This window comes from Ornithorhynchus anatinus, chromosome 7 (genome assembly GCF_004115215.2).
Source record: "Ornithorhynchus anatinus isolate Pmale09 chromosome 7, mOrnAna1.pri.v4, whole genome shotgun sequence".
Classification (NCBI taxonomy): domain Eukaryota; kingdom Metazoa; phylum Chordata; class Mammalia; order Monotremata; family Ornithorhynchidae; genus Ornithorhynchus; species Ornithorhynchus anatinus.
Genome location: NC_041734.1, coordinates 62,250,149 through 62,264,544, shown reverse-complemented (window position 1 = coordinate 62,264,544; position 14,396 = coordinate 62,250,149). Strand labels below are relative to the sequence as shown.

The window sequence follows — 14,396 nt, the reverse complement described above, 5'->3', positions numbered from 1 at the left end:
GTATCTTTTAACTTTGTGGCATTGTACTCTCCTAAGTGCTTAGTATCCCCTTCTCAGGATCGCACCTGAAGAGTCTCCAGTACTCTACCAGTCTCAGCTATGGGACGGAGAGTCAGGCAGAGGCCTACCCATTCCATTCCTAGCTTGGCCAGTGGCTAGCGAGTGGAAGGAGGCTATAATCTGCTACAAGTCAAAACTCACCTGTGCTGGGCAGCAGCGGCACGGGAGAGACTCGAGGGCAGAGACTCAAGCTGACTTCGCGGTACAAGACAATGATAAACCACTTCTGTATTTTTACCAAGAAAACTCTCTGGCTACACTACCAGAACAATTGCGGATGGAGGTGGGGCGTTCTGGGAGAGATGTGTCTGTGGAGGTTGGAAACGACTCGACAGCATAAGACAAGCGCTTAGTATAGTGCTCTGCCTTGGGAGGCAGTCAAAAAATACTATCGATTGATTAATTGAAACCTATTTCACCTTCCTTCAAGTTGTTTCAGAGAAGAGGCGGGAGGTGATTCTTATTAAAAGCATAGCTCCTCTCCACGGCCTTCCTCAACTAAGTCCCTATTTCCTCTCCCTTCTGTGTTGACACTGCACTTGGATCTACACCCATTATTCATCCACCCTAAGTCCCACAGCACCGATGTAAATATCAATAATTAAACGTCTGTCTCCCCAACTAGACTAAGCTCCTTGGGAGCAGCAAACTTGTTTACCGACTCCGTTATTATTGTACTCTTCTCCCAGGCGCTTAGTACAGTGCTCTGTGTGCAGTAAGGGCTTGACAAATATGACTGATATTGATTTTATTGAATTTACTGATCCTCTGTCCCCTTGGTTCAGGGCAATCGGAGAAGCCTCAGGTCAGAAAAACAGAGAAATCCAGCTGTCAGAAATGTCTCCCCACATGGATGTGCAGTGACCCAGCAGTTCTGTTTCAGTGCTTCCTCTTCCAGGAATTTATCTTGAATCCTAAGCACAGTACCTGCCTATTTCTCTAACTGTCGAAGTTGAGCTGTCTCTTAACTAGGAGTAAACACAGGATTTTCAAGAAGCCAAGAAAATCCCAACCATCTGGGCTACATATGAGTGTATTTTTGAGACAGACATCTCAAGGGTCTCCAAAGAAGCAAGATGGGTGACCGTGATTCCTCCTGCCTCCTTTTCCCTTTCCTTTGGGGCACCACCATCTCTATTCCAGTCCCTCTGGAACCCTGGTAATGCCCATCAGCGAAACACAATGGAGGCATATTCCACTTGCTCAGGGCGACGGCAGGTGGCTGGTGAGGGTCTCCTTGCGTGTTGGAAGGTCAGGACATTGGCATAGGTGGCAAAATCATCTTCCTTCCAGGCAGCCAGGTTGATGACGTTGGAATAGATGGCACTGGAATGGGAATTTGGTTCCTGAGGAGAGAGAACGGTTTAGGCAGTGAGTCTAGAACTCTCCTGAAGAGCAGAGGATTTATCTACTGGTAAGCATGGACATAATCTGCTAAACAGTGATAAATGAGGCAGCATGAGAAAGAGAGGCAGAGAAAGAGAGAGACAGAGAGACTGACAGAATGCCTCTTTTCCAGTGTGAGAAACAGTGTGGTCTAGTGGAAGAAGCACAGACCAGGGACTCAGAGGACCTGGGTTCTAATCCTAGCTCTGCCAAATGGCTGCTATATGATCTCGGTCTAATGAGTTCACTTCTCTGTGCATCAAGTTCCTCACTGGTAAAATGGGGATCCAATACCTCTTCTCCCTCCTACTTAAAATATATATACATATAGGTATTTGTTAAGTACTTACTATGTGCTAGGCACTGTATTAAGCACTGGGGAGGATACAAGCAAATCAGGTTTGACACAGTCCCTGTCCCATGTGGAGGTCACTGTCTCAATCCCCATTTTACAGATGAAGGAACTGAAGCACAGAGAAGTGAAGTGACCTGCCCGGGGTCACACAGCAGTTAAATGGAGAAGCTGGAATTAGAACCATGACCTTCTGACTCCCAGGCCCAAGCTCTAGCCACTAGGCTCCAATGTGGGAAGGGACTACATCTGACCTGTTGAGTCAGTATGAATCCCAGTGCAGTGCTTGGCACATAGTAAGTGCTTAAAAATACATAGTGGTTATCTTGAGGAATTAAGGGCTAGCGCTTAGTACAGTGCTCTGCACACAGTAAGTTCTCAATAAATACAATCGAATGAATGAATAAATGAATGACTTAGCATCTCTCCTAACCAAAAAGATTCCCAACTTCCAATTAGGCTGTCATTTCCCAATCCAAAATCCCCATCACTCTTTCTAATCAATTGGGAAGAGGCAATACGGACCAGTATAATGCCTTGAGCTTCTCTCATTTGGAAGGGATGAAGTGGAGGAGAAAGAGATCTAGTAGATATCCCTAAAAGCTACATACCCTCTCCTCCCCTGGCCAAATACACCTTAAACATAAGTCCTGCACCTCCTTGGAAGGTAGACCAGGAGGAAAAGAACTAAAAATGCAATAGAAGGGTTTTTTGTTTGTTTGTTTTTACGGTTTTTGTTAAGCTCTTACTATATGCCAGGTGCTCTTCTAAGCACTGGGGAAGATACAAGGTAATCAGGTTGGACAGAGTCCCTGTCCCACGTAGGGCTCACAGTCTTCACTCCCATTTTACAGATGAGGGAACTGAGGCCCAGAGAAGTTAAGTGACTGGCCCAAGGTCACACAGCAGACAAGTGGCAGAGCTGGGATTAGAACCTACGTCCTTCTGACTCCCAGGCCTGTGCTCTAACCACTAGGCAATGCTCCTTCTCATGGGTCGAGAAGTTAGTTATTGGGAAATCTGTTAAACCCCAGAGTGGAAGCCCAAGAGATACTGCAGAAACTCCTTCCCTGGAGGTCTTTGAAAGAGGGAAGTTTCAGCGAGTCCCACTGGCCCTAAAGTTCCTCAACAATAATTATAATAATAATAATAATGTTGGAATTTGTTAAGCGCTTACTATGTGCAGAGCACTGTTCTAAGCGCTGCGATAGATACAGGGTAATCAGGTTGTCCCACCTAAGGAGAAGCAGCATGGCTCAGTGGAAAGAGCCTGGGCTTCAGAGTCAGAGGTCATGAGTTTGACTTTTGGCTCTGCCACTTGTCAGCTGTGTGACTGTGGGCAAGTCACTTAACTTCTCTGTGCCTCAGTTCCCTCATCTGTAAAATGGGGATTAAAAGTGTATGAGCCCCACGTGGGACAACCTGATTACCTTGTATCTCCCCCAACGCTTAGAACAGTGCTCGGCACCTAGTAAGTGCTTAACAAATACCAACATTATTATAATTATTATTATCAAGTGACTTGCCCACAGTCACACAGCTGACAGGTGGCAGAGCTGGGATTCAAACCCGTGACCTCTGGCTCCCAAGCCCGGGTTCTTTCCACTGAGCCACGCTGATTCGCTACATGGTATCATTTGTAGAGGATGTAAATTTCCATAGAGCAATGCTATGACCCTTTTTTACAAATATTCAGTGTCTCTAGGCAGAGCTCAATTAGCAGAATATGGCAATAAGGAGCATCTCCTCTTATCTCAAAGGATGATAATAGTAATTATAATAATAATGGTATTTGTAAGTGCTTACCATGTGCCAAGTATTCTGCTAAGTAAATGCCATAAATTAATAGATATCACTGATTAATATAAGATAATCAGGTCCATTCCACATGGGGCTCCCAATCTAAGTAGGAGAAAGAACAGGCATTGAATCTCCATTAGAGAGCTAATGAATCTGGGGCACAGTGAAGTTAAGTGACTTGCCCAAAGTCACACAGCAGGCAGGTGGCAGGGTCAGGATTAGAACCCAGGTCCTCGGTCTCCCAGGGTGGAGTGCAACTCTAAGAACCATAAGGGATCAGCCAGATTTCTCTCTTCATTCCTTTACCTTGAGTTTGAGGAGAAAGTAGTCCTGCTCCCTCAACTGCCTTCTAAATAAACCTAAAAAATAAATAAATGAAAATGAGAATCAGAATGAACTATCGGCTTCCAAGTCGAGGTTTTCACTTGCCTCCCTAGGCAACCCCACAAAGCAGGAGGGAAGAGCACTGTCCTGCTTTCCCCACTCCTTTTACTTCCACCCCAAGGAAGATTCATCCAACTCACGTTCATTCCTCCACTTCTTCAGGGTGAGCGCCATCATACCCACTGAGAGCAGGATGAAAGCCAGGATACCGATGGAGGCGGAAGTGACAGTCACTGCTGTGAGGAAGCTGTGGAAGTGGAAAAAAAAAGGCCTTCCTATTTTTCAGTTCTGACTTATTAACCACTCAAGAAATTAGTTTTTGTGTTCTCTTAGGCCAACATCCAATATATTCTCTCTCACTTACCTAGTTCCCAAGCATCCTCTCCCACTGTCTCCTTTCTCCCTCATTCTGTATTTCCCCTGGTTCATATGAACTCTCTTTTCTCTAAAAATAGTGGTAATGGTAGTGATGTATCTGTTGTATTGTTACATCGAACCAGACTCCGAGCAAGCCGACTTCCTGTTGAATAACGTACTCTCCCAAGCGCCGGGTACAGTGCTCATTCATTCATTCAATCGTATTTACGGAGTGCTTACTATGTGCAGAGCACTGAACTAAGCGCTTGGAAAGTACAATTTGGCACCAGATAGAGACACTCCCTACCCAACAATGGGCTCACAGTCTAGAACGGGCTCTGCACACAGTAAGTCTTCAAAAAATAGGATGAACTGACTGATTATTATGCTAGCACCTACTTTTTGCAGAACACAAGGTTAGGCACTCAGGGAAGCACAGAAGGAGCATTCATTTCAGTTAATTAATTGTCATAGAATGAAAGTTAATTAGAGGCACTTAATTAAGCTACCAGGTTAATGGGGAAAGGATGCAGGGGGTGGAGCGGATATGCAACAATGAATAAATCATAAACTCCTAAACTTAAAAGTTAAGTGTGCAAGTGTGGAGAGATTAAGACTGTTAACCCTCTGTAGGACAGGGACTGTGTTCAACCTAATTTGCTTGTATCTACCCCAGCGCTAAGTACGGTGCCTGGTGTGTAGCAAGCTCATAACACCATAAGATAAAATAAAATAAAATCTGAGGAAAGATCTGGCATGGGGCCAAGGGCTGTGGTTTGGGCAGAGAGGAGGGGATAAGATAGGATATAGTTGGAGAAGACATCTATGAGTTGGAAAAGCCCTTCTGTCCGATTAGTCAAATCTTGAACACAACACACACACACACACACACACACAGACACACCCGCCAACACACATATGCACAAATGCTCCTCTCTCTCCATGAATTCAAAGAAGTCAGAAGCCCCTCTCACCTGCGGGCTCCCTCAGGTGTCTTGCTCTCCTCCACTAAAATGTTGCTGGAGTTTTTTCCTAGCAGCAATAAAGGGATGGGAAGAAAAGAGGGGGTTACAGACCATAGTTCTCTCAACATGAACAAATCCCGGTGTGTTCTGGGCTTGGAGAAATGGTTAGAAGGGGTTGCCCAGCTGTTTAAAGCACACTGGTAAGGTAGAAAACACAATGTGAAGGGGAAAGAAGACAGTTCTCTAGTTCATCTGGAGTTTAGGCAGTCCAAATCCAGAACATTTGAGATAATTCCACTTGACTAAACTGATCAATGTAATTGGAAAATGAACCGGGTTCCCTTTGATTTAGTTTGTGGTGGGGGTGATAATAACTGTGGTATTTGTTAAGTTCTTATTATGTACCAAGCACTGGACTAGGCTCTGGGGCAGATATAAGATAGTCAGGGCCCACGTGGGGCTCACAGTCTTAGTAGGAGAGAGAAAAGCTGTTGAATCCCCACTTTGCAGATGAAAGAATGGAGGCACAGAATTGACTTGCTCAAGGTCACAAAGCAGGTGAGTGGAGGATACAGGGTTAGAACCCAGGTCCTCTGACTCCCAAGCCTGTGCTCTCTCCACTAGGCCATGATTCTTCACAGTACAAAGTTGAGGGTAGGGAATAGAGAGTGATGGTTTGTAGGGGAGACCTTATTGGTCTGCTCACTGCATTTCCAACAGTCAAGTTCCCAGGGACAGATCAACGTGGGGATGATTTTCCAGCTAAGAAAAGGCTGGTTGCCAGCCTCCATTCTCAGGAGAGGTAAGGATAAACAGCTCAGGCAGATTCTGTAAAAATAGAGTTCGAGGAGACCATTTGTTTCTGCTCAGGTGTTTTGGGTTTTTTTAAAAGGTATTTTTAAGCACTTATTATGTTTCAGGCACTGTACTAAGCACTGAGGTAGATTCCAGTTTATCAGGTTGGACACAGTCGATGTCCAACATGACGTTCACAATCTTAATTCCATTTTACAAATGAGGTAACTGAGGCACAGAGAAGTCAAGTCACTTGTCTCTGGTCACACAGCACAAGTGACAGAGCCCAGATTAGAACTCAGGTCCTTCTGACTCCCAAGACCATGCTCTATCCACTAGGCCATGCTGCTTTGGTGTTAACACTAACAAAGCACATGTTCATTTTCAACAAGGCTAAGTGGGAGGTCATGATTGTCTCTCTAAGACCTCAACTCTCTGGGTACCCTGGCAGTTGGAACCGGGAGGGAGGCAAAGCGCAGGATGATGTGAGATCATTTCAATGTGAAGAAAACCACATCCAGGGCGAGAAATGAGTTCTGCAGCCATCTCAGAGTGGCCTTAAAGTGAGACTGAGACCATTTCTCTCTAGTTCAACCAGTTCTGAAACTGCTGTCTTTCGTTTCCTCCGAGTTGACCCTTGGAGATAATTGAGTTATGCTTCCTGTGGATTCGGAGATAAGAGGGACTGGAAGGAGGAAAAGGGGGCAAAGAGATGGGAGGGGATGGGTCTGATTTGGACCCCTGGATCTGCCCTTAGAAACAATTCCATCGAGAGTTCAGTGCCGGCCAGCAAAGAAGGTCTTGGAAGTCTAGTGGCTCCCTGGATACCCAACAGAGCCAGTCTCCTTCCACTTCCTGGGATGGCATACAATGACAAAACCTGCAGCAGTTGGCAGAAAATGAGACACACTGTTGGCTCCGAGCCCGACTCTACCCCAGTCAAATCCAAAGATCCAAGACTAATGACGTGACCAGACAACCGGAACCTGGCCCCCTTCCTACCTCATTGTGGAAAATTTCCAACCCAACCTTTGCAAGCCAATGAATAGGGAAAACAATCAGCATAGTAGACTGTAAACTCCTTGTGGGCTGGGTTTGTGCCTACCAATTCTATTGCACTGTACTTTCCCAAGCGCTTAGTACAATAATGCTCTGCACACAGTAAGTGCAATAGAAGCAGTGTTGCCTAGTGAATAGAGCAAAGGCCCGAGAGTCAGAAGGACCTGGGTTCTGGTGACGGCTCCACTGCTAGTCTGCTGTATGACCTTGGGCAACTCTATGCCTCAGTTAACTCATCTGTAAAATGGGGATTAGGACTGTGAGCCCCATAAGGGACACAGATTCTGGCCAACCTGATTACTTTGTATCTGCCCCAGCGCTCAGAAAAATACTTGGCACAGAGTAAGCGCATAAGAAATACCATTAAAAAGTGCTCAATAAATACGTCTGACTGACAGAATGGGTCCAAACTCTCTGGGTGAGAGACATAGCCCCTTTTCTCAGTCTGTCCCCACTCACGCCCTTGGCCTAACCTGTCTTACCTTCGCAGAGCAACATGGTGGTGTTCAGGGAGGCATTGCCTCTTTTCAGGTCCCAGATTTGACAACAGTATGTTCCATTCTTCTTCCCCTCACCAAGAAGGGAAGGACAGGTTACGTTTTGCTGGTCGCTGGGGAGCCTGTGCCTGCCGCTGAGGTTCTCTAAAGGTTCCAGAGCCGCTGGACATCCAGATTCCTCAAATCTGCACCACAGCTTTTCTGAGATGTTGAGCATCGGGGGGCAGCTACACAGGTCAAACAGGCTTCCACCTTCTCCATCCCCCTTTTTATCTCCTGCTACTCCTTGGAGATCTGCTAGAAAGGAAAGGGGTAGACGGGTAATAATAACAATAATAATAATGACACTAGTAATAATATTGATGCATTTGTAAAGTGCTTACTCTGTGTAAAGCATTCCATGAAGTGCTGGAATAAATACAAGATGATCATATGCATTCATTCACTTGTAGTTACTGAGTGCTTACAGTTTGCAGGGCACTGAACTAAGCACTTGGGAGAGTACAATACAATAAACAGGCACATTCCTTGTCCACAAGGAGACAGTCCCTGTTCCATATAGTGCTCCCTAAGTATGAGAAAGAACAGACATTGAATCCCTATTTTGCAGATGAGAAAACTGAGGCACATGGACTTGTATGAAGTGACTTGGCCAAGGTCACACAGCAGGCATCTAATCAAAGCTGGGATTAGAATCCATGTCCTCTCAATCCATGCTTTTTCCACTAAACCATGCTGCTTTCTCAATACCTTGGTTTTACATAGCACTAGCATTTTCAAAATACTCCCATATTATTTATCTCACTTTTGCCCTCACAACTACTCTGAGAAAGGTGGGTATTATTATCCTCACTTTGTAGATAAAGAAACTGAGGTACAGAGAGGTTAAGAGACTTGTCCATGGTCATTAAGAGACTTGTCCATGGTCACAGAGGAAGCCAGGGGCTGGGCTTGGACTCAAACCTGAGTCCTGCGGCTTCCAAACCCACACTCTTCACTCTTCCACTACCCCACGCTGTCTCCCAAAAGGAAGGAAATGGGATTAGGAAATAGATGGAGGAAAAAGCTACCAGTTTCTGATCCACCAGATCCTTGAGCTCATCTTACTTTGTTCTCCAGGGCATAGCTATATAGGTCATAAGGAAAGAGGGAATATTAGGTATTAAGAAAATGAAAGGTAACCTGCATATTGCTGGAGAAAGATGGGGGATCTGTTGTTTTACACATTAAGACTAGGACTCAGGAGATCTGAATTCCAATTATATTCCCAACTCTTGGACACACTGGAAGACTTGAGGCAAACCACTTATCCTCTTGGAGCCTTAGTTTTCACTCTGCAAAATGTTGGGGAATTATCCCCGGCCCTTCCCCTGGTTTGAGGATGTTTGAAATATTCGATTGTCAGCTCCATAGGACAGGGATCATGCTTTCTACCTCTCTGGCACTCTCCCAGTTGCCAATGACTGGAATCCGGTAGGTGCTCAATAAATGCTATTGATTGATTGATATCTAATATGTCTCAGGCTTCTTGCTCAGAAAAAGGAACTAGAGAAAAAAACAACGAGGAGGTGTTGTCAAACAAAAACATGGGTTGGGGAAGAGGGAGTGGTTATTGGTAAACAGGAAATGTCTCAGAACCTTCTCAGATTTGGAAGCTGGTGGATGGACTCTGCCGGAATGGAGACCGAGAGCAGTCAGGGCAGCAGGTGGACTTATATTTTATAAGCAACCCAATGAAAGACCTAAAAGAGGAGATCAAGCTTAGTGGTAGGAATATCAGACAACTCAGAACAGCGTTTGTGCAGTAGCCAGCAAGGGGCACGCCTCTCTCCCCGGCAAGCTCCTTGAGGGCAGGGTTTGGTCTACTTACTCTACTGTACTCTCCCAAGAATTTAGAAGAGGGCTCTGCCCAGAGTAAATCCTTGGTAAATATCACTGACAGATGGGCTGGTCGATTCTGTCACTTTGAAGTCACTTGAAGTCACTTTATGGAGATTCAGAGTTTATCATACAGTCACACGATTGGCGAGAATGTGACTGACGGATTTGTCAAAAGGTTACCTCTAGATTAAAAGAAATGGACCATGTGTGCCCAAATCTTGAGGTGTCCAGAGATAGCTGAATGTTTGGCTTCCCCTGAAAAGTAAAGTCCCACTGAGGCAAAAAAATCCCAAGTGAAATAAGTTGGAAAATGGTCTCCAATTCAGGAGAACTACTGTCATTTGGTGAACTCTGTGGTTAACCCTCAACCTATTTAAGGAACAGAAAAAACAATTTTTAGAAGGTGACAAGACTATGCCCCTCCTTTCCTCTTCTCCCACTCCTTTCTGGGTCTCCCTGACTTGTTCCCTTGGTTCTTCCCCCCTCCCAGCCCCAAAGCACTTATGTACATATCTGTAATTTATTTGTATTGATGTCTGTCTCCCCACATCTAGACTGTAAGCTCATTGTGGGAAGGGAATGTATCTGTTTATTGTTGTATTTCACTCTCCCAAGTGCTTAGTACAGTGCTGTGCACACAGTAAGCGCTCAATAAATACTACTGAATGAACTGAATGCCTACACTTCCACCCCAGCCCCATATTCTGCATTCACTTCTACTGATTGCCAGTGACTTGGGTATTCTGCCCACCTTCCCAATTTCTCTTTTTCTAATAATAATAATTATTATTATTGAGGCATCTGTTAAGTGCTCACTCTGTGCCAGGCACTGAACTAAGTGTACATACAGGATAATCAGGTGGGACGCAGTTCTTGTCCCACATGAGGCTCACAGTCTTAATCCCATTTTCCAGATAAGGTAACTGAGGACCAGAGAAGTTAAAAGACTTGCCCAAGGTCACACAGCAGACAAGTGGCAGAGCTGGGATTGGAACCCAGGTCCTTCTGACTCCCAGGGCCGTGCTCTATCCACTAGGCCACGCTGCTTCTTGCAGGCCATCTTGCTTCTCATTTCTATGTTTCTCTGGCCAATTGTTGGAGCTCTGCAAATCTTAAAATAATTCATTTTCTGGATTTGGAGCTCAAGAGCTGAACACAAACAGTCCAGTCTGCTTAAGCAGCATGGCAAAGAAGAAAGAGGAGCAAACTGAGAACTGGCTATCTTGAGGTTTAGTCCCAACTATGCACCACTAAACTCTTGAGACTTCAGGAAAAAAAAAATCACTTAATTCTCCGGTTCCTCTGCCAAACAAGAGTCAATATGTCAACAGCAATTTGTTCAGCACCTACTCTGTGCAGAGCACTGTGAAAATCAAATCTTCCATCAGGAGCCGCTGAAGGACCTCGGTCTTGAAACTTCAAGACTAAAAACCCAGGTGAAGGATTTGATGATCATGCTGTTATCAGTACAGTTTTTCACACTTAGCTGTGCAATAAATATTACTGATTGAATATATCATCGAATGGATCACTCCTTAATCCTAGAGGATGGAATAGTCCACAGCTGAATGGAGGACAGAGAAGGTCCAAAGGGGAATGGCATTTATTAATATAAATAATGGTTGTATTCGTTTAGCACGTACTGTGTGCCAACCACTGAACTAAGCTCTGGGGTAAAGACAGACATTCAAGTCCCATATGAGACCTACATTTTACGTAGGAGTGTTTGTATTCATTTTATGGGAGCTAAGGAAGGATTCCAGTCCCAAAAATACTCCAGTAGGAAAGGAGGCAGGAGGTTTATGGGAGATTGACTCCCTGGGTGAACAATCCGTCATCATCATTTACTATAATTGGGATACGAGTTTTCAGTTTTACCCCGTTCAACCTGATTTCCACTCTCCAAATTATTTCTTCTAATTAGGATTAAATTTGAGCACACAATCTCTTTTACACTTTTTGCAGTTTTTCCAAATATTTTCTCATTTGTGCGATGAATCGTCAGTATTTTCACTGCTGTGAATAGAATCAGTATGTATTTGGGAATGTGACTATTGGGAGGTTTAATCATTTTAAAATGACATAAATATTGGGGGATGGGTGTTGGATTTACCTCTCCCTAATGAGTAAATAGTCTGGAGTTTCTTGGGGAAGTAGACCTGTTGGCCAGTGGTTGTTTATCTCTTTTCAGTATGTTAGTATTTTTCTTGTCCCAACCTAAAGCCTTCACTCAAAACCAAGATTTAGTTTTTGTTAGTGTCCTATTCTAGGATTCCGATCATAAACTTAAAATAGGATTGACTTTATATTCCTATGTACATCAAAAACGGTATGGAGCTTGGGCTACTTAAAGTTTGCTTGGTCTCTTGGATCATTTACCGATTCCAGGAATAAATGATACTCCCAAACAAACACTTGGCATGCAGATATTGTTGTAAGAGAGTTATAAAAAATATAACCTAAAATGAAAACTGAAATTTAAAAAGTTGAAACCTGATCTTTACTTATATTATTAAATTATTATTATTGCGAATAATAATAATAATGGTATTTATTGAGCACTTACCATGTCCCAAGCACTGTTTTATGTACTGGAGTAGATTCAAGCCAATCAGGTTGGACACAATCCCTGTCCCACATGAGGCTCACAGTCTCAATCCCCATTTTACAGATGAGATAACTGAGGCTCAGAGAATTGAAGTGTCTTGCCCAAAGTCATGCATTAGACAAGTGCAGAGCCAGAATTAGAATCCATGACCTTTTGACTCCCAGGCCCGTGCTCTATCAACTATCCCATGCTGCTTCTCTAAATTAATAAATAAATATTATATATATATATATAAAACCATTTAATTACTGACTGGATCATTTATTCAAAACTTGTAAAATATACCCAAATTAGATAGATATAATTATAATGAAAAAAATCAGTAGCTGCTTTTATCACTGAAGGAATGTGCATATTTAGAAGGGAGGGTGTTTGGAAAGTTGCCTAATGAATGTCTATTTTCCAAACTACCTTTTGAAATTTATAGAAGCAACATGGCGTAGTGGAAATAGCATGGGCCTGGGAGTCAGAGGACCTAGATTCTAATCTTGGCTCTTCCACTTGTCTGCTACAAGACCTCGGGCAACTTACTTAACTTCTCGGTGACTCAGTTACCTCATCTGTAAAATGGGGATTAAATTCTCCTCCCTCATATTTAGACTGTGAGCCCTAAGTGGGACAGAGACCAACCTAATTGTCTCCTATCTACTCCAGCGCATAGAACAGTGCCTGACACAGAGTAAACACTTAACAACTACCAAAAATCTCAAAAAAATTGAATGATCAGTGGTCATCATTGGTATTTGATGCGGCAGAAGCCGGGAAGCAGCATGGTGGAGTGTATAAAGCACAGGTCTGGGATCCAGAAAGACATGGTTCTAACCCTGGCAACCCTGGCTCTGCCACCTGTCTGCTGTGTGGCCTTGGGCAAATCACTTCACTTCTCTGTGCCTCAGTTACCTCATTTATAAAATGGGGATTGAGACTATGAGCCCAAATGGCACAGGGACTGTGTCCAACTTGATTTGCTTGTAACCACCCCAGCACTTAGTACAGTTTCCGGCACATAAAAAGTGCTTAAAAATACAATTATCATTATTATTTATTGAGTGTTTACTTTGTGCAGAGCACTGTATTAAGCACTTGGGAGAATACAATATGACAGAGTGAGCAGACATGTTCCCTGCCCACAACGAGCTTACAGTCTAGAGGGTCTTTCCACTTAAATCTAAGCTTATATTTCTTTGGATGCTTCTATGAAGAAAATGTATTTGAAGGGTTATAAATGATTCATTTGCCATTACAGTTATAAAGCTTATTCAATGTACTTTTTTTGGAAAAAAGAGCCAAGAAGGGTTTTGTATTCATGCAAAATGGTTCCCACCTTTTAAAGCTTTAGAGTGTCAAATAATTCTTCTTCATTTATCTGGTATTTTTAATTTAAGTCAAGCATTTGCCACTTCTCAGATTTACATGGAAAGAAAATGAAGAAAAACTGTGGCATTTGTTAAGCACTTACTATGCACTAGGCACTGTACTAAACCCTGGGGTAGATGTGAGATAATTAGGTCAGACATAGTCTCAGCCCCACATGGGGCTCACAATCTAAGCAAGTTTTCACACTGAGAAGCAGCAGCCTGGGAGTCGGAAGTCCTGGGTTCTAATTCCAGCTTTGCCAGTTTGCTTGCTGTGTAACCTTGGGAAAAATCACTTTACTTCTCTGTGTCAGTTTCCTCACTTATAAAATGAGGATTAAATAACTGTTCTTCCTCCTACTGAGACTGTGAGCACCACGCTGGACAGGGACTGGGTCTGACCTAATTAACTTGTGCCTACCCTAGCATTTAGAGCAGTGTTTGACACATAGTGAATGCTTAAACAAATACCATTAAAAATGACACTCATAGCTAAGAAACCGAATTTAAAACTAAGGCACATTTCCTAGCCTGAGCTGGTATTGTTGACCTACTTTTCGCTATAGAGCATCAAGTACCTAATTCATCTTCTAATCTGTTTCTGGCTGGAAAGCATTGTGCAAATGAAAAACACTTACCCTCCCTTGAAATCCCATTCCAGAGAAATCATGAGAAGCAGTATGGCCCACTGGAAAGAGTACAGGCCTGGGTGTTAGAGGACCTGGTCCTAATCCCCACTCTGCCATGTACTTGCTGTGTGATCTTGGGTAAGTCACTTGACTTCTCTGTGTCTCAGTTCCATCACCTACAAAATAGGGTTTCACTATCTGTTCTCCCTTTTCACTATCTGTTCTCCCTCCTACTTAAAATGTGAGTCCCATGTGGACTAGGGACTAC

General features: G+C 43.7%; 1 protein-coding gene across 3 annotated transcripts in view; it reads right to left on the bottom strand.

Moving 5' to 3' along the window:
- Positions 1-793: 793 nt before the first annotated feature.
- LOC103170858 overlaps positions 794-14,396 on the bottom strand; it is a 55,603-nt gene continuing 42,000 nt past the window's right edge. For 2 of the 3 annotated variants that reach the window (XM_029069517.2, XM_007670468.4), the window contains exons 2-6: positions 7,641-7,949; positions 5,314-5,371; positions 4,123-4,229; positions 3,905-3,957; positions 794-1,406 (exon numbers count right to left, since the gene is read on the bottom strand). In XM_029069517.2, the coding sequence (XP_028925350.1) occupies positions 1,230-1,406; positions 3,905-3,957; positions 4,123-4,229; positions 5,314-5,371; positions 7,641-7,872 (627 nt within the window). In that variant the 5' untranslated portion in view covers positions 7,873-7,949 and the 3' untranslated portion in view covers positions 794-1,229. Of the gene's footprint in view, positions 1,407-3,904; positions 3,958-4,122; positions 4,230-5,313; positions 5,372-7,640; positions 7,953-14,396 lie in introns of all 3 variants that reach the window. The other variant, XM_029069516.2, reaches the window with a different exon arrangement.